The sequence below is a fragment of the Camelina sativa genome, chromosome 8, assembly GCF_030686135.1.
Source record: "Camelina sativa cultivar CO46 ecotype springtype chromosome 8, ASM3068613v1".
Lineage (NCBI taxonomy): Eukaryota > Viridiplantae > Streptophyta > Magnoliopsida > Brassicales > Brassicaceae > Camelina > Camelina sativa.
Genome location: NC_141887.1, coordinates 22,684,233 through 22,703,145, shown reverse-complemented (window position 1 = coordinate 22,703,145; position 18,913 = coordinate 22,684,233). Strand labels below are relative to the sequence as shown.

The 18,913-nt window shown below is 39.8% G+C and overlaps 3 protein-coding genes and 2 non-coding genes across 6 annotated transcripts; 3 read left to right on the top strand and 2 right to left on the bottom strand.

Moving 5' to 3' along the window:
* On the bottom strand, nt 1-4,880 carry LOC104707582 (disease resistance protein RPS6). Of its 2 annotated transcripts, XM_087462164.1 has the most exons (8): nt 4,124-4,725; nt 3,402-4,031; nt 2,912-3,293; nt 2,507-2,803; nt 2,000-2,407; nt 1,089-1,892; nt 797-962; nt 1-708 (listed from the first exon to the last, which is right to left on the bottom strand). In XM_087462164.1, the coding sequence occupies exons 1-8, from the start codon at nt 4,576-4,578 to the stop codon at nt 629-631; spliced, it is 3,222 nt and encodes a 1,073-aa protein (XP_087318290.1). In that variant the 5' UTR covers nt 4,579-4,725; the 3' UTR covers nt 1-628. The 2 variants fall into 2 exon arrangements, with proteins under 2 accessions (XP_087318290.1, XP_087318289.1); XM_087462163.1 differs by having other exon boundaries at nt 2,912-4,031; nt 4,124-4,880.
* A 2,039-nt stretch (nt 4,881-6,919) lies between these two features.
* On the top strand, nt 6,920-7,644 carry LOC147940340 (uncharacterized). Its single transcript, XM_087461267.1, has 2 exons — nt 6,920-7,074; nt 7,233-7,644. The coding sequence occupies exons 1-2, from the start codon at nt 6,920-6,922 to the stop codon at nt 7,642-7,644; spliced, it is 567 nt and encodes a 188-aa protein (XP_087317393.1).
* A 1,680-nt stretch (nt 7,645-9,324) lies between these two features.
* On the top strand, nt 9,325-15,377 carry LOC147940338 (uncharacterized). The gene is made up of 5 exons (XM_087461266.1): nt 9,325-9,632; nt 11,252-11,474; nt 11,599-12,177; nt 12,285-13,445; nt 15,351-15,377. Exons 1-5 carry the CDS (start codon nt 9,325-9,327, stop codon nt 15,375-15,377), a joined length of 2,298 nt encoding a protein of 765 aa, XP_087317392.1.
* On the bottom strand, nt 11,844-11,951 carry LOC147940339 (small nucleolar RNA R71). Its single transcript, XR_015564890.1, has one exon. It is a non-coding gene; the product is annotated as a small nucleolar RNA R71 (small nucleolar RNA).
* A 3,057-nt stretch (nt 15,378-18,434) lies between the features above and the next one.
* LOC147940337 (small nucleolar RNA R71) lies at nt 18,435-18,541 on the top strand. Its single transcript, XR_015564904.1, has one exon. It is a non-coding gene; the product is annotated as a small nucleolar RNA R71 (small nucleolar RNA).
* The last annotated feature ends 372 nt before the right edge of the window (nt 18,542-18,913 follow it).

The window sequence follows — 18,913 nt, the reverse complement described above, 5'->3', positions numbered from 1 at the left end:
GCATGGGAAAGCTATTATTATATCAAACAGGAAACAGTTCAAAATACTAATACAACTTTCTCAAAAATACTAATACACTCAAAGAGTTACGAGATACAAGCTCCTTTCTGCATAGCTCACATAGATACAACATCTCATATTTGTCAAAAGATAGATACAAATCGAAAGATTTTCAACAAAGACCCCCAAACCCCTACGGAAACCCTATTAATGGCGATTGTACGTTGTCGAGAATGGCAAGAGGCCCAATCAAAATCCATGATCAAACCAGTCCAGAGACGCGACCCCCCCCCCCCCCCCCCCCCCCGAGTTTCCCAAATCGGGGATCTGCTTTTGTGGCCTATTCGGATGCAGCCTCGCGAGTGGACAACCACGCAGGTTTTGGATGGGTTTTCAAGGACCCAAACGACACCTTGATCTTGGAGGGAGAGTCGTCGACTCCGTTTGTGTCCTCACCATTGATGGCTGAAGCTTTAGCAACTCTGACATCAGTAAGAGTGGCCATTGAATCGGCTTTCACCAACATCATCTTCGTTTCTGACTCGCTGAACCTTGTCAAAGCTCTTAATCGGGAGATCCAATCAAAGGAACTCCATGGGATTCTTCATGATATCCTCTCTCTATCCTCTCAACTTAGTTTGTGTTTTTTCAAATTTATCCCTAGGGAGTTCAACCATCGAGCAGATGCCCTTGCAAAAAACGCATTATCTGTAATGAACCCGGTTTAATGAATGAAAAAGCAAGTGTCTGACTAAAAAAAAAAAAAATTGTCAGCTGCACGATAGAGTGATCTAACGTGTTGCTTTGCTTTCTCTGAGAGCATAGAGCCGTCTGTAGATGAACTCAACAAAAGGCTCTAACTCTTCTTGTTTCAGCTCTGACAGAGTGATTGTCACCAGCTTGGAAGAAGCCTTAAATTTGTCTGATTCAAATATCTTCATAAACACCTCTGATCTTGCAGACTATATATGACAAGGAAAAGAACATTAACAACGAAATCATATCATGGAAGATCATTTCTACGAATTTATAACTGAATCAGATAATGATAAAAAGTAAAAGGAGTAGAAGACAGAAGAAGTTGCAACCAGAATAAACTTATGAGCCTGTAGCCGTACATCGACTTCTCGTTCTTCCAAATATTTTTGCCATAGCGTTGGATGCTGGCGTATGAAACTTTTCTCGTTATTATTATAGTCATAGCAATAATCTCTCAAGTACATCTCTAAAGCTTTTCTTTCTTTGTTCGGATCCACTTCTGTTAGTAGTGTTTCTATCTCTGCAAAACTCTTGCATGCTGAAAGCTGAGAAAAACTTCTGTAGATCCATTGATTATTCCTTTCTCCTATTTTATTTTTCACTCTTCTTACACAGTCCTGATATCGACAGAAACTATTATAGTCCTTACCATCGTCGAAAATATCATGGGAATCCCCGCTGTCTTGAAAGTCAGCTTCCTTAAGACGTTTCAAAATAATAGAAGTGGATGATTTATATTTAAAACTGTTGCAATCTCTCATACGTAGGCAACGGAGTCTAGAGAATGTGTTGACCCACCAAGGAATATCTTCAATCGCTGTTTGGTTTAGAACGAGAAGAAGAACGTTTCTTGAGATATCAGGAAAAAACCTTAGCTCTGAGCATCCACTGAGATTAAGACACTCGAGAGATTTAAGGTTGATGTCGGTTGGAAGTACCTCCAACTTTGTGCAATTTTCCATACTCAAGTAAGTCAGCTTATTGAGATTCTCAATAGAGGAAGATGGTAATTCCACCAAACTTGAGCAACCCCCGAGATTCATCCACTCAAGATTGGTTGCCAACAAAAGATTTGGGATTTCTTTCAGCTTTTCAGATCCCGACAAATCTATCGTCGTGAGGCATGTAAGCGGCTGAACAAAAGAATAAAAAGACAACAAGGAGAAAGTGTCAAGAATAAGATATGTTCATCTAAAATGATTTACCTTTCCCAAAGTTATAGAATTAGTTATACCATTACCTGCACTCCTTCCCATAGTTTCTGACTCTTGATTTCTTTCATGTGAAGAGTTTTGAGATTCTCTAAACGCAGGTTAGAGGGGAATTCTTCAGTAGCTGTTCCATTTAGATTAAGCCATGTAATATTACTTGAGATATCAGGAAACCTTCTTAGCCGTGAGCATCCACCGAGATCGAGCCTGTTGAGAGATTTAAGGTTGATTCCTGACGGAAGAGCCTCAAGCTTTGTGCACCAACTCATTTCCAACACCAATAGTTTTTGGAGATGCCTGATAGAAGAAGTAACTTTCACCAAGCTCGAGCAATGTCTGAGCAACAATTTCTCAAGACAAGTGGCCATCGAGAGATCTGGAATTTCTTTCAAATTTTTAGATCCCGAGAAATTTATACGCTTGAGACCTGTGAGAGGCTAAACAAAGGCAGAGCAAACGGAAAAAACATATGTTACACTTACACACACTATAAAGAAAACAAAGAACTCATCCAAAAATTTTAACTCAAAACTTACATGAACTCCTTCCCAGAGCTTCTCGAGCTTGCTATTCTGCATTTTGAGCTTAACTAAATGTTGAGGACAAAACATAGAAGGCAAACATCTTAATGGGCATCCTATCCAGCTTAGTACTTTGAGTTTTGGGGGCAAATAGTTGAACCCTTCGGATACGTGCCATCTGACTTTTTTATATGGTTTATTGTTAATCTTTAGAAAATAGAGATTACGCATCTTTTCAAAGGCTCTCTTATGAATGTGCAACTCATCAATCCCCGACATATCCAACAATATACCTAAGACTTTTCTGGTACCCTGAAAAGAGATAATATTAGAAGTAAACAAAATCAATATCTTAACAAGTGACTACATTTAGAGGACATGCTTTAATCATATCCTTACAACGATGAAAGGAGAACTTACAGTATTATCCTCAAGTACATCGCAAATATCCTTACAATCCAACAAGAATTCTTGTTCCCCGGGTTCACTAGACTGTGTACGAACGATTTCTTTACCCATTTCTTGTACCAAACAGTGCATCCCAACAATATCTCCTCTTACATGTATGAGGGATTTATCAACTAGGTTTTTCAGCCCTATTTTAACATCCAAATCACTATCTGCGAGAACCATAGTGATGTAATCAATTTTCGCACCATTGAAGAGGCATGCGATGTGACGAAACAACGCTTTATCTTCTCTGCTATCTAATTCATCATAGCTGACTCTCAAAGTCTTCTCAATTTTTCCATCCAGTCTCTTCCGAAGCCTAGGCAGCATATCCACCATATCCTCTTTGCTCCTGCCTCGAAATAACGAACCAAAAACTTTAAGACCCAAAGGAAGACTACCTACACGCTTTCGTACTTCAGAAGCAAGTCCCATGAAACCATCAGGTGGAGAATCTTGCCTGAAAGCAGCTCGACAAAACATCTGGAGTGCTTGCTTTTCAGATGGGAGGCCAACACTGTAAATACAATAAATCCCATGGGATCTCAAAAGATGTTTATCTTTCGTAATAGCAATGATCTTGCTCCCAAGTCCAAACCATTGAGTATGACCAGCCAAGGCATCAAGCACCACTTGATCATCCAAATCATCAATAACAATAAGAAGTTTATGGTGCTTTAGCCTCTCTCCCATTACACCAATATGATCCATCTTTATGTCCCTTTTCCCTAATATCTCAGACAAGAAATTTCTTTGCAAATGCAACTTCATATTATAGTCATCTGTGTTGGCTTTATGGTAATCCTTCCTGCACTTGGATACAAAAGCACTGTCTATGTAGACGCTACCTTGGAAATGACGAGAGAGACGACTAAATAAAGCTCTTGCAATAGTAGTCTTGCCAATTCCCGAAGAACCCCAAATCCCAACCATCCTCACTTCTTCGGATTCCAAACGCAACAATGAACTCATCTCTCCTATATGATCTTCAATGCCAACAAAATCCTCTACATCATCCTTTGGTGAATTGAAACTCAGTTTAACCAAAACATCATTGGCGAGTTCTTCTATCATTTTTGCTTCACTAACCCTAAAACAACAAGAACCAAATCAACAACACACAAAGCAAGCAAGAAACAAACTAAGTATATATGAATAATCACATCAAGAGAACGTACGTACCAGTTCGTAGAATGATATCCGAGAGTGTTAGCTACATCTATTAAAGCTCTCCTCCATAGATTGATCTCATCCTCTTTTCTGTTCTGACAAGTCTTCTCAAATATTATCCCAAAATCTCCGATCTGTTTCCTAACATGAGAAGGATCCAAACCGTAAAAAACAGGAATCACCACCAGTCGATTGCTCTCATCTTTGCATTTAACAATCTCAAGAAGCTCATTTAAACACCAGCTCGAAGAAGCGTAGTTTTTGGAGAAGATAACAACCGCGATTCTTGAGTCTCTAATGGCTCGTTTAAGCTCGGGATCAAGCGATTGGCTTCTCTCGATCTCGTTATCTTTAAACGCAGTGATCAGTTTCCGATCTAACTCCTTGAGAAAGTGGCTGAGGAATGTTTGGCGGACATCTTCACCGCTGAAGCTTGGAAAGACGTCGTATATCCAATTGCGAGCCATACGTACTGAGATTTTTCTTCGTCAATGGAGCGATCGAGGACTGAGATTTTTTTTTATTTGAGAGACTAATCAGAGAAAAGAAGTGAGAACTCTCAACTCCGTCAAGTTCATGAGTTTTTCTTACTGTCCTTCTGGGAAATTTCCAACGAAATTTTGATTGAAGTTTCCCAAGCTTACGTACGTACTGGGTCCGGTCAACTAAGAAGTCAAACGAAATGATGACTACAAATACAAGACTTACACATTGATTACTTGTTTGTTTGGTGGAGGATCTATTGTAACAGTAGGTGACTTGTCATTAGACCATGTAACATGTGGTCACATATATTGTTTCATGTGTGCTTGCTCTGCTGCATCAGTAAACGTAATTGATGGCTTGAAAACCGCAGAGCTAACTGAAAAATGCCTGCTTTGTCGTGCATTTGGATGAGCTCAATATCTTATTTAAGCGAAGGTAAATGCATATATGCAACCAAGTCTTCATTGTTTCATGCTCTTAATCCCTGTTTCTTTTCTTAGAGTGTAGATCACCAATCGCAAGTTATATAGGAATGAATGTTTGAATTCAATTATTGTTGTTGAGCAGCCATTGTAGGAGACATTGCACCTTCTTGTGGGATCTCTAGAGAAGAGAAAACCCGAAGAGAAAGTGAAGCACTTGAACACATGTGCAAACTCTTGGGTGGAGGAGAAAGAGGTCTGTTCTTTTATATATCTTCCTTCTATCTTCTTGTGGCTCATTTGCATAAACACTTATCACTTCTACCATTGTATATGTCATTTTCAACTTTTTGTAACTTTGTTTCAATACATGAAATCAAGATTATACGGGACCAATCCATTTGTGTCAATACATGAAACCAAGATTAATATATTTGAGGGACCAAAATTTGTCCTACACCAAAGTTCATATCAAACTTAAGAAACTCTGAAAATAAGATTAATATATTTGAGAGACCAAAAATTGTCCTACACCAATGCACATGCTCTTAGCCTGAAAAGAAGATAAGATATCAACACAGTGAATGGACTAATTCATTTTATCAACACCAACGATTCAAATTTGTGTTGTTTGTGTGTGTGTGTGTGTGTGTTACACTTACAAAACCTCATCAGATTCAGCATAAGCTATGAAGAAGATTCAAAAATCAAAATTCCAGATATGAAGAAGATATGAAAATTGGAAACTTTAATGTAATGGGATCATCATCAGAAAAGTCCCAATTTTTAAACCAAATTAACAATTCATACAATCAAATGGGTTCAAGGGATCACCGAATTATAAGAATTTGCAATTTCCTGAATTCAATAGAATACCGTGATAGAAACAGCGACAAAGCTCTCGAGGCCGTGGGTGGGAAGAACCCATGGATTTAGGGTGGGAGAGACATCCGCGCCTTGCTAGAAACATTTTGTCCAGAACCGCCATTGGAGTGGTTTTACACAATTTTTCTCGAGCTTCATGTTGGTGTTTATTTACATAAACATAATATAGTTCAAGATCTCAACCTTGGTGTTGATGAAGACCCAATTGCTCTTCCAGCAGAAGTGGTGGCCCAAGCGGAGGCGGAGAATCGCTTCATGATCATTGGGCGTCCGGTAATGCCCCGCCGCCAGACTGCTTTAGTGGTGAGTTGAGCAACAGTGAGTTACTTAACCCTGTTCCCATTTATGAGAATGCAACAGGAGACATTCTAAGGAGAGAGGAGTATCAGAGGTACTCATTGAATATTCACCCACGCCCTGAAATGATGGACCAAGCGATGCAAGCACAAGAACAGTTAGCAATGGAGAAAGGGAAAAGGAAGAGAGACGACAATTTGGAGTCCTCGGAGATGGGAATAAGCCCAAAGCTACTGATCCGTGAAGTTGGTGCAGCCAACAGCTCTGTTCAGAGCACCCAGTGTAGAGGCGCGGTGGGCCCTAAACCACCACAACCTCCATGATTACATCCTGCTGGAACTGTCAAGGTCTGGGCATAGACCTTACAGTTCGACGCCTTGAGGAAATACAAAGACAGTATTTTCCGGACATGTTATGCCTACTAGAAACGAAACAGCGTGATGACAAGATCAGTGAGGTTACCAGTGATTTAGGTTTCCCTAACTTTGTTAAAGTTCCACCACAAGGTATAAGTGGTGGAATTGCTATTTTCTGGAAAAATTCAGTCTCTACTTCAGTTGTATTTGCTTCAGCTAATCTTGTAGATATGTAAGTTGTCTTTAATAGAAGTTCTTTCTACTTGTCGTTTGTTTACGGTCATCCGGAGCTAAGCCTCAGAAATGATTTATGGGAACGATTTGAGCGAATATCTACAACTCGGTTTGAACCATGGTTAGCAATGGGTGACTTTAATGAGATTAAAGGCAATGATGAGAAGAGAGGGGGTCCGCGAAGACCAGAAAGAACTTTCATCGATTTTCGACTTATGTTGACTACATGTGATTTCCATGATCTGCGACACATTGGCAACAAATTCTCGTGGACTGGAAAACGGTATACACACAGTATGGTGCTGTTTAGACAGAGTAATGGCAAATTCAGCATGGTTAGCTCTTTTCCCTTCTGCACAGACTGAATTTCTACCGTTTGAAGGCTCAGACCATCGAACTGTTGTGACTAACTTATGCGATACAACACATAAATGTTTTCAGATATGACAGCCGTTTACTTCAAAAAGAGGGTTTTAAAGAAGGAGTTGTTGATGGTTGGAATTCTGAAGACTCAACAATGTCGCTATCAGATAGAATCCAGAGAAGCAGGAAGAAGATATCGGATTGGAAGAAACGGAATTGCTTGAATGTTAAGGTTCACATTGGAATACTGAAGCGGGACTTGGATCATGCGTTAACCTATGGTAACAATACTACTGATGAGATAGATCACATTAGATCTCAGTTGAATCAAGCATACAAAGATGAAGAACACTTTTGGAAGATGAAAAGCAGGAATAACTGGATGATGCTAGGTGATCGAAACACAAGATATTTTTATGCTCAAGCCAAACAAAGGCTTGCACGTAATCGGATCATTGCGATAGAGGATAACCAAGGCATGGTTTACTGAGGAGACAAGGAAATTGGAACCATTGCTGAAAGTTATTTCAAGGATTTATTTACAACAACAAGGGATTCAACAATAGACTATACCTCTGTTTTTCGAGGATTTCAAAGGAAGGTAACCAGTCAGATGAATGCTGATCTACAATGTCCAGTAACATAAGACAAAATCAAGAATGCAGTCTTTGATATTGGTCCAAAAAGAGCACCGGGACCGGATGGCTTAACAGGAGCCTTTTATCAACAGTTCTGAGAAGACATTAAAGCTCCAATCATCAAGGAAATTGAAAATTTCTTCATCACATGAAATATGCCATCGAGAATGAACCACACCAACTTGTGTCTCATACCGAAAGTTGAAGTTCCAACTACAATGAGCGATTTCAGACCTATTTCTCTTTGTAATGTAAGCTACAAGATCATCTCCAAAATCCTAGTTGCAAGACTGCATAAACATTTGTCTTCTATTGTTTCTGAATACCAAACGGCCTTCATCCCTGGAAGGAATATAATGGATAACGTCATTATAGCACAAGAAATGATCCATTCACTAAAGAAAAGGAAGCGATGGGCTAATTCCTATATGGCAGTGAAGACAGACATTTCAAAGGCTTATGACAGATTAGAATGAGTTTCCTTCGAGACACGATGCAATACTTAGGCTTTGATTCAACTTGGATAAATTGGGTGATGCAGTGTGTTGAATCAGTGAGCTACTCGGTTTTGATCAATGGTTCTCTGAAAGGTCAGATATTTCCAGAAAGAAGAATAAGACAGGGTGACCCTCTATCTCCATATCTTTTTATCCTATGTGTTGAAGTCCTAAGCCATCAACTATCACAAGCAGCTGAGGAAAACAAACTCAAAGGGATGAAGATAAGCAATACTGGCCCTTCTATTAATCATTTGTTATTTGCTGATGAAGATTCTAACGGATTATGAAAGAGTATCAGGACAAGCTGTCAATCTCTCAAAATCAGCTATCACTTTCGGGGCTCGAGTTTAACCTCACAACAAAACGAGATTACGAAGAATCCTAAATATTCATAATGATGGTGGGTGTGGTAAATATTTGGGTTTACCAGAACATATTGGCAGGACAAAGAAGGAAAACTTCTAGTATGTAATAGACAAGGTCAAACAACGAACTCAAGGATGGTCACATCGTTATCTATCAAAAGCAGGTAAAGAAATTCTCCTAAAAGCTGTGGCAATGCCTCTCCCGGTCTATACAATGAACTGTTTTAAGCTCCCCAAAGGCATTTGTGAAGAGATAAATCGTATTTTGGCAAACTACTGGTGGAGTAAAACTCCAGGCAAACGGTCAATGCATTAGGTTTCTTGGGAAAGATTGGGACTACCAAAGAAAGAAGGAGGATTGGGATTTCGAGATTTAGAGAAATTTAATATGGATCTTCTTGGAAAACAAATATGGCGAATACTACAGGCTCCAACAAGTCTTCTTACTCGATTTCTCAAAGCAAGATATTATCCGACTGGTAACATTTTCACTGCTGGCTCTGGTAATCACCCTTTGTTTATTTGGAAATCTTTGCTTGAGGGTCGAGATATGATTCAACAGGGTATGCGCTTTTTGATTGGAGATGGTGCCAGTACTAATGTCTGGGTTGATCCTTGGTTACCAACCAATCAGCCGAGACCTCCTAGAAGAATATAAGGGATAAACATGAATACTTTACAAGTTAAAGACCTTATCACAACAGAGCGGCAAACCTGGAACATGGATCTCATCCGAAGCATTATTGTTGATGAAGATGTATCAATTATACAAAGAATTCGGTTGGGCCCTTTATCTACTCCAGATCTTCTTGGATGGCACTACAATGATTCAAGCATGTATACAGTAAAATCTGGTTATTGGCTTGCTACTCATATGCATGAAGCTCATGCAGTACATCCACCTCCAGGACTTCAAGGTTTCAAGACAGTTGTATGGAAAATGGATATAGCTCCCAAATTACGACACTTCTTATGGCGATTGCTTTCAAGGGCATTACCAACAGGAATATAGTTAAGGCACAGAAGAATAACTACAAATGTTCAATGTAAACGCTGCTGTCAACATGAAGAGTCAACAGAACACTTATTTTTTAACTGCCACTATGTCCAATCGAGATGGAGAGGAAGTCAAAATCTTAACAGAAACATCACCAGTTTATCAACTAGCTTTGAGGATAAATTTCAAGGTATAGTGGATTGTTACAACAACCAGAATCTTACTACGCTTGAACGCCAACTACCTATATAGACCTTATGGAGAATATGGAAGAGTAGGAATCTGTTGGTTTTGATGTGTCTGTATTTTATAGGATTTTAACCATAGTTTTTACACTTGTTTTGAGTCTTTTGTTACGTCCAAGTGTGGTTTTAGAGTCTTTTTAGTCTTGTGTGAGTCTTTACAGGTTCTAGGTGACTTTGGAAGGAATCTGAGAGCTTTGGGGATGAAAACATGCATCTGGAGCTAAATTGGTTGAAGACTGATCGAAATAGCATGCAGATGAAGTGAGAGCAGAAAAACATTCCGGATCGGCTGATCCGCATTTGAGATCGGCCAATCCCGTACCCGAAGCAAGTTTTCCTTTTATGTTTTAAACCGACTTTTAGGGTTTTATTTTACTATTTAAGCAAGAGGCTCGACCTCTAGACATACAACTTTTAATCTACGCAGCTTTTGAGTACTTGTAAGCTTGGGAGAAGATCTCTAATCCTTTGTATCTCTTTGGAGAAGATTTCTGAACCCTTTTACTTCTCTTTGATATTCAATTATGATTTCTTCTTCCATGTTTTGTTGTTCTTTTATTTCTATGTTTGAGTAGTTTTACTATTGGGTTTCGGGTTTCAAAAAGGGGTTTATGATTCTCTAAACTTAGGCTTGTTAGATTTGGGGATCGATCTTATTGTTCTTCATCTATTGTTATTCTTATTGCTTAAGCTAGACTGATCACCTAGATTAAGATCTTAGGTTCAATTCATCGTGGCATCGAAAGTGTTGTTGAGTTACTTGAAAGAAACATAGGTGAGCAAGGTGGACCTTAGCCAACGGAAGTTGAAGTTGAGGCACCTTGTGAACGAATCAAACTTGGACTTTAATGCTTGCTTGTTTAGCTAGATTCAAACGGAAGTTTAGGGTCTATTTATTTCTTGCATAGTTAGCTAACGCTGCGGAAGTAGGTTAGCTTTATAATCGAGATTTGAGTTCAAGAATGGTTTTTAATGCTTTCCCAATCTATCATCTAAATTTGTGGTTGTATCACCTAACTGAATTCCCTACGCCCAATATCCTTCTTTGATTGCAAAAACTCTTATTTATTTTCCTGCTTTTAATCGGTTACTTAGAATACAATCTTTCTTTTGCCTTAGCTATATTCGGTCTAAACAATTTCATAGTGCATTGTTTGGTCTCTGTAGATCTGACCTCAAAGTGTTACAACGACACCACTGGATCGTGGTTGAGTGCACAATAGGTTTAATTGATCTTTGATCAATTTGGCGTCCAAAACGTTGCCTTTGAAATTTTAGATTCAAGTTTAGTCTAAGGTTTATTTTACTTAAATTTACTGATTAGTTCTTGCGATCTTATTCCCCTGTTTCAGGTGTATGCATACAAGGAGCAACAAGGAAGCCGACTTGTGTATATTAGGAAACAAGGAATTAGCACACCTTGAACGCGAAAACCGGAAAGCAAAAGCCCAAATCAACCCTATGGCTGACGGAGAAGAAGCAGGGGTTCTTCAACCCAACCCTCAGTTTGGTATCATCCAACAACAGCAGAGGCAGGACCAGCAAGAGCAAGCCGTACCAAAATCCGCCTGCAAGGCAAACCACCCTGAGGGATGAAGATGCTCAAAATAGGCTATTTGCAAACCGATCTGCAATTCAACCACCCGCTCCTGGGAGGCAAGACTATGAGATTAAGCATAGTCTAATCAATTTGGTTCAGAATCGTGTGTTCCACGGGTTACCATCGGAGAGTCCTCTAGATCACATCAAGGCTTTTGAAAGACTGACTAGCACGACAAGGTCCAATGGTGTCCCCTACGACTACCTCATGCTGACTTTGTTTCAGTTTTCTTTGGCGGACAAGGCGCTAAGATGGTTGAATCTTCTGGATCCTGGATCACTCACCACTTGGGCACAATGTAGAGCTGCTTTCTTGAACCACTTCTACACCAAATCACGCTCAGCCAAGTTGCGAAGCAAAATCACTTCATTCTCTCAAGGAAGTATGGAGACTCTCTGCGAAGCATGGGAGAGGTTCAAGGAATATCTGAGAGACTGCCATCACCACGGTTACACCCAAGAAAACCTGATGAATATTTTCTATGGGGGTATCGAACAAAAGTATCAGATGGCGTTAGACACAGCTAGCAAAGGAGACTTCTCCACCAAAACCGCAAATGAGGCCAATGCACTGATAGATAATCTTGCGGCAAGCAATAGCAATCACGGCACAGACTATGATCGTACGGTGAGGGTCAATGCTGTCGAGACTGATGCTATTAAGGATCTCACAGCCAAGGTAAATCTCCTACTAAAAAGAGATCACCAGAACATTAACTTGTGCGAGGAACAGGCTGGGGGATATGCAGATTTTGTAGCTGAACATACCTTGAGGGTATGGAGGAGGTTAACTACATAGGAGGACAAGGGAATTTTCAGAGCCGCGGCTTTAACCAGAATTTCCGAACCCACCCTAATCTATCCTACCGAAGCACTAATGTCGAAAATCCTCAGGATCAGATCTATCCACCGAGACCTCAGCAGAACAACTTCACGCAAGGATTTCAAGCCAAGGGGACGGGATTTGTAGGATCAAACTTTCATCAAAAGCCTCAAGCAAACAATTTCGCACAAGGCTTTCAAGCACCGCAACAACAACCAGCTGCCCAGCAAGAAAGCAAATTAGAGCAGTTGATGCAAGCTCTGATAGATAATCAAATGAAAAATGCTGGAGAGATCAATGTCAAGATAGACAACATGTATTCGGAGCTGAATGGGAGGATAGAAACGTTGAACACTCACGTTAGGGTCATAGAAAACCAGGTGGCCCAAGCTTCAGCGAGAGTCAAAGCACCTCCAGGAACACTACCAGGCAAGTCTGAGGCCAACCCAAAAGAATTCCTGAACGCCATTACTCTCCGAATTGGGAAGGAGATAGACGGACCACTGTTGACAAAAAGGACTGACCGATCCTCTGAGCAGACTGGCCGATCCGAGGTACCCAAACAAAACAGTGACCCAGTTAGAAACACCCAACATAATGCGGATGATGTTGTGACTCCAGGTGCCAGTGAAGCTGGTAAAGAGCCCGACAACAAACCCCAGCGAACGTATACGCCCAAACTTCCTTTTCCAACCCGGCGTAAGACGAAGATACAAGAGCGTGAGTATGCGAAGCTAAAATCAGTAGTAGGTGAGCTTCAAGTTCGACTACCATTCATCGAAGCAGTGCAAATGGTTCCATCTCTCAAGAAGTATATGAAGGAAATCCTGACCGATAGACTCAGCCTGGAACAAGGAGTGATGTATCTTACACATGCATGTAGCGCCATGCTCCAAAACCGAATGCCTGAAAAATGTGGGGACCCAGGCCCTTTTACGCTACCCTGCACGATTGGAGAGCTCAAGTTCAGTCACTGTCTATGCGATCTTGGAGCCAGTGTAACTTTGATGCCACTGAGTGTAGCGACTAGACTTGGGTTGTACACCTTTAAGCCGACACAAGTCACCCTTGTCCTAGCTGACCGTTCTACTAGACGTCCAGAAGGGTTGTTGGAGAACCTTCCAGTACAAATTGGGAATTGCTATATGATATGCTCAAATTTAACCCTGAGCTACTCTCTCAAATTAAGAGATCAATTGTAGTACTTAGGGATCGAATCCACAAAGACTCTAGATTCACAAAATAGATTTAATAATCTTTTAATTATTCTAAATAGAAATATTTTAATTAAATTGCAAAATAAAACAGAAAATAAAAGAGATGTAAATTCAGATGGATGAAACGTTAGGCCTAGGGAAATTCTCAGGAAATCATGGAAAATCAGATCAATTAATTAAACAAGCAGGATTCAATAATTAAGCGCCGTTCTTGAACTCTAAACACAATTATAAAATAAATCAGTTCTCACTGCAAATATTATCTAAGTTTTAAAACCCGAAAATTCAAATCTCTTTGCAAAATTCAAAGTTAAAAACCAGCAATAAAATCAAGTTTAGATAAGTTCACAAAATTACTAAATCAAATCTCTTTGCAAGAAGTAATTTTGCTCACCAAAGGTTTTTGTCAGGAAAATCAATTATATTCTCATATCAATCAATAATCCTAAGATCTAAATCCAGATGACTAATCAAAGATCTAGCATTAAGAACAACATATGGTGAAGAACAAGAAAGATAATGAATCCAAACAATTAATCAATCTAACAATCCATGAAGTCCCTAATGAGAAACCCTAAACCTAACAAGCAGATCTACTCAGACATATTCAATGAAACAAAAATCATATTCTGAATAAATTGCATTAAGAAATTAAAAGAAGAAGAAAAGGAGTTTTGAATATTCTCTGGAAGGAGTCTTGATTCTTCTCTCCAAAAACTCTCTAAAATCACTCCGGGATCTCTCTCAAAAGTTGCAGGAAAAATAAAGGTTAGGTCTAAACAATGACCATAAAAATTCTATTTATATTCCTAAAAACGTCGAGGGACTAATGATGCAAATATAGAAGACTTTGGGGCAGTTCTGTAAATCTTCAAAACTTGTGGGAAAACTTTCGATTTCTTCTTTGGCTCCGCATCGATCGACACTATGGCTGCATCGACCGATGCATACTCTGAATTCGTCTCCCAACTTTGCAGCTTCAGCCTCAATTCTTGATTAAGCTCCAAATCTTCCTATTTAGCTCCATTATGCTCCCATCCATGCTAAATCCTATAAAGACTCAAAAGACTCTAAAAATACCAAAAAGACTCTATAAATAAGACTTATATCATGGCTAAAAACACCTAAAAACCATGATATATCAACTCCCCCAGACTTAGCCTTTGCTTGCCCTCAAGCAAAACATAAACTTAGACCTGTGAAAGAGGTTTGAAAACGTAGGAACTCATTTTCTTTTTAAAGTAATGCCATGATTATCCAAACCATAATCCATATGCTTAGCAGATAAATCCAAATCGAAGCACCATGTACTTCTCCGTTGACATTCATATCATCCCAAATTCAAACCAAATTCCACTACTTTCTCCATTAAGCCTTCATCGGTGGGTCTCATCAATTTGATCAATGTCAAGAACCTTCTAGACTCATTTCCGTACAATACCATAACAAGCAAGATATAACTTGTACAACATGTGGTACTCTTTCTCTCCCCAGACTTATTATATTTTATCTTCCTTAGAGCTTTGCTTTGTTTTTTTTTTTATCTTTTTCTTTTTTTTTCTCAAAGTTGTTGGCGAATAATGGAGTCATCGGTAATTTACCTACCCCTCGCTTCCAAGCTTTTTGTGATCATTTGACTCAAGAGTAGAATAATGAGGTCACATGTAATTTACCTACCTCTCTAAACTGATCAAAATCATCTCATCTTTTATTCTCTTTTTTTTTTTAAACAAAGCTCTCAGGAAAAATATTTCAAACTATAAATAAGGGAGAGGAGTACCATTTTTTTTCTTTTGAAATCTTACTTGTCAGGTAAGAACAATGAGTCAAGCTCTATGAACATCAATCTCCTTGATGAGGTAAAAAAAAAAGCGCAGAAATTACCTTAGGCTTTTGTGGATTCTGTTGGAAATTCGGATGTCTCTGGTTTACTGGTCAGCCATTGGATTTTTCATTAGTCGGATTGTGGATTCAATCTGCAGAATTAATCAACCAAGACAGTACACTAAAAAGAAAAATCATAGTTCCCAACAAAAATTTGACTCAATAAAACAATTTTTTTTTTCAAAAACAAAAACGTAGTTAGTAACTGCTTCCCCCAGACTTAAACAACACTGTCCCCAGTGTTATCAAGTAAGAGATTGGCGAATAAAAATAAACAAAAACGAATAAGTATTGAAATTTTGAACAAAATCGTGTTACCAAACTGGATGTTATGTATCGATCGATGCTGATGGTGTGTCGGTCGATGCACTCTGCAGATGCAGAGAGTTAGAACATTACTCCTGAGTTAGCTGCGATTAATTTGTGTTTTTCTCATTCCTTGGATGTTAGCACTGCTAAGAATCACTCAAACACAAGATTAAACGCAACATGATAGATAGAAGTTCATAATTCAATACAAATTCAAACTGACTCAAAGCAAGAATAAAAATGACTCAAAGTGGACAAGAAAAACCTATGAGTGGGTTGCCTCCCACTAAGCGCTTGTTTTCGGTCATAAGCTTGACTATGTCGGATCTCAGGCATCCGGTGGATCGGAACAAGGCAATGAATGCTTCCAAGAAAATGTCCTCTTCGTCCAAGGTGGTGTATAAGCTTTAGATGCATGAAATCTGCCAAGGATGTGAGGAATCGGACCAAGGCGGTATTGAGGTATGGGTGGCTGTCTTTTATGACCTGCAAAATCATCAACAGAAGAAACAAGCGCTCTACGATAATCTTGTGGCTTGGTTAACTGAAAAACAGTTTTTGTACCTTTGAAATTCTTATTGATGATAGGAGAAGGTTTGGGTGAAGGAGATGCATACCTTTGCCTTACCTGTGGGTTCTTGGCTGTGGAATGGTGAGATTTCAACTTTACAACTGGTTTAGGATTTGCAGCTAAGGAATCAACGTGAGAATCTTCGGTTTTGGACAAGTCCGAACTGTCTCTGGAAGGTGTGTCGATCGATGCAACAGATGCATCGATCGATGTTATCTCTGCAACTCGTGTCTCTTCAACGGTTCTCCAACTTTCCTCAGCAATCCGTGTTTCCATTACAAAAACATCATCTACCAGCAACTTGTTGTGGATCAGAACCTCATCATGGTCTCTAGTACTGATTAGATGATCTCCACTCCAATCCTCAAGCTTAACAGCTTGCTTACTCACTTCCTCAACATGCTCCAACTCTTTGACATACCCAGCAGTAATGTCTCCATGAAGCTCTATGATCGGATTGTCATCAGAAACAACCTCCACAGAAAATGTCTGACCATCAATAGTGGGAACCCTTCTCAGCTTGTCCATCTCAAAGTTCATAACTAAATCTTCTACATTCAAGCCTATGTGTCCCTTCTTAACATCAATGATGGCACCAGCTGTAGCCAAGAAAGAGCGTCCTAAGATGAGAGGATCATTAGGCTCTTGGTCATATTTCAGCACCACAAAGTCAGTGGGAATCATGCAATCTCCAATCTTGATTGGAATATCCTCTAAGATACCTTCAGGAATCCTTTTGGACTGATCAGCTAAGATAAGAGAGATCTTAGTTGGCTTGAAATCTGTCATTCCAAGTCTCACAGCAACAGAATGGGGCATCAAGTTAATACTAGAACCAAGATCACATAGAGAGTGAGCAAACCGTTCTACAGAGATAGAACAATCAAGTACAAAGCTTCCAGGATCTGGTATGTTCTCAGCAGTCCTGCACTGAATCACTGCACTTACTTCCTCTGAGACAACTAACTCCTGCTTCTTATCCTTCTTCCTATGTGGAGGCTGCTTCAACAGAATTGAGCTGACATCCTTTGTAAGGAGTGCTCATTCCTCAGGACTCAAAACTATTGGTGACCATCCGCTTCACATACCGCTTAATCCCAGGAGAAAACTTGACAGCATCAAACAAAGGCATCTCAATCATTACCTTGTCCATCATAGCCTTGCATCTAGCTTCTTCAATCTCCTGCTTGGACCTCCTAGGCTTAGGAAAAGGAACCTTAGGCTTATAAGCTTGCTCTGAATCAGATGGTGGAACTTGAAGAGAAACCGGAGCTTTTTGCAGGGGGTGTCGATCGACACTAGTGGTGCATCGATCGATGCTCTCGTTCTGTAATGAATTTGCCTCGATGGATGATGACTGCATCGATCGATGCATTGTGATGGCGTCGATCGATGCTGGTTCAACAGACGTATCTTCGTCTCCTCCCTTCACCAAAATCGCATTACAAGCACTATTGGGGTTCTCAGTTCTTCTAGTAAGAAGTTCCTCTTGTCTTTTAACAGACCCAGCAGCCTGAATCACTTGATTCTCTAGCTTTTTGACATGAGTGTTTAATGCTTCAAATTTCCCAGGCAGCTCAGTGTATACAGAATCAATCTTTCCATTAAAGTCTACAGTTAACTTCTGTTAATCTTGAAGAATCTGCTCAATCATTGATTCCATCTTGCTCTCTGAATTGGGTGGAGGGAGGGGTTGGTAAGAAGAAGATCCATAGGTCCTTGTGAAGTTGCTGTTTGGATTTCCTGTGAAAGAATTCTTCTGACCAAATCTCTGATTTTGATACCTAGCTCTATACACATAGTTGATATCTTCTTCTGTAGTCTCTAGCTTTGGCTCAAATGTCTCAGCATCTTCAGCAAAATGGACAGACTTCTTTTCCACAAGAAGATTGTGCACTCTATCCAGCTTAGCATTCACTGCAGCAAACTGATTTGAACCATTGCCTTCATGTGCTCTTCTCCGCTCTAAGTATGCATTCTTGGTACTGTTGCTTGATGCTAGCCTCTCTATCAAATTTTCAGCCTCATTTGGGTACCTTGTCTTGAAGTTCCCATCACTAGCTGCATCCAAATCCATCTGATACCTCCAATCAATACCACTGAAGAAGATACTAATCAATTGCACCTCTGAGAACCCATGATGCGGACAATCTCTCTAGTATGCTTTGAACCTTACCCAAGCAGCTTTGTAAGATTCAGCTGGTCCTTGTCTAAAGGTGGAGAGCTTAATCCTCAGCTCATCAAACATCGCGTCATCATAGAAGTAGTTCAAGAATGCCACCTTGATGTCATGCCAGGTTGTCAGAGATCCCGGTTTGAGTTGTCTTAGCCAATGAGAAACTTCCCCAGCAAGAGAGTAGGGGAAAAGCTTGCAGTAGAGATAGTCCTCTGTGACTCCATTAGCCTTGATGCTTGTGACTATATCCTAAAAATGCTCAATGTGGTCTAGAGGCTTCTCATGCGGCAAGTTTTGGAATGGTCTTTGTCCAACAAGAGCGAAGTAAGCAGGCTTCAGCTCAAAATCATTTTTTGGGAGTGGAGGAGGGACAATTGTGGAGCGGTTCTCATAGAACAAGTCTGGTCTGTTGAAGTCCGCAAGAGTTTTGACAAA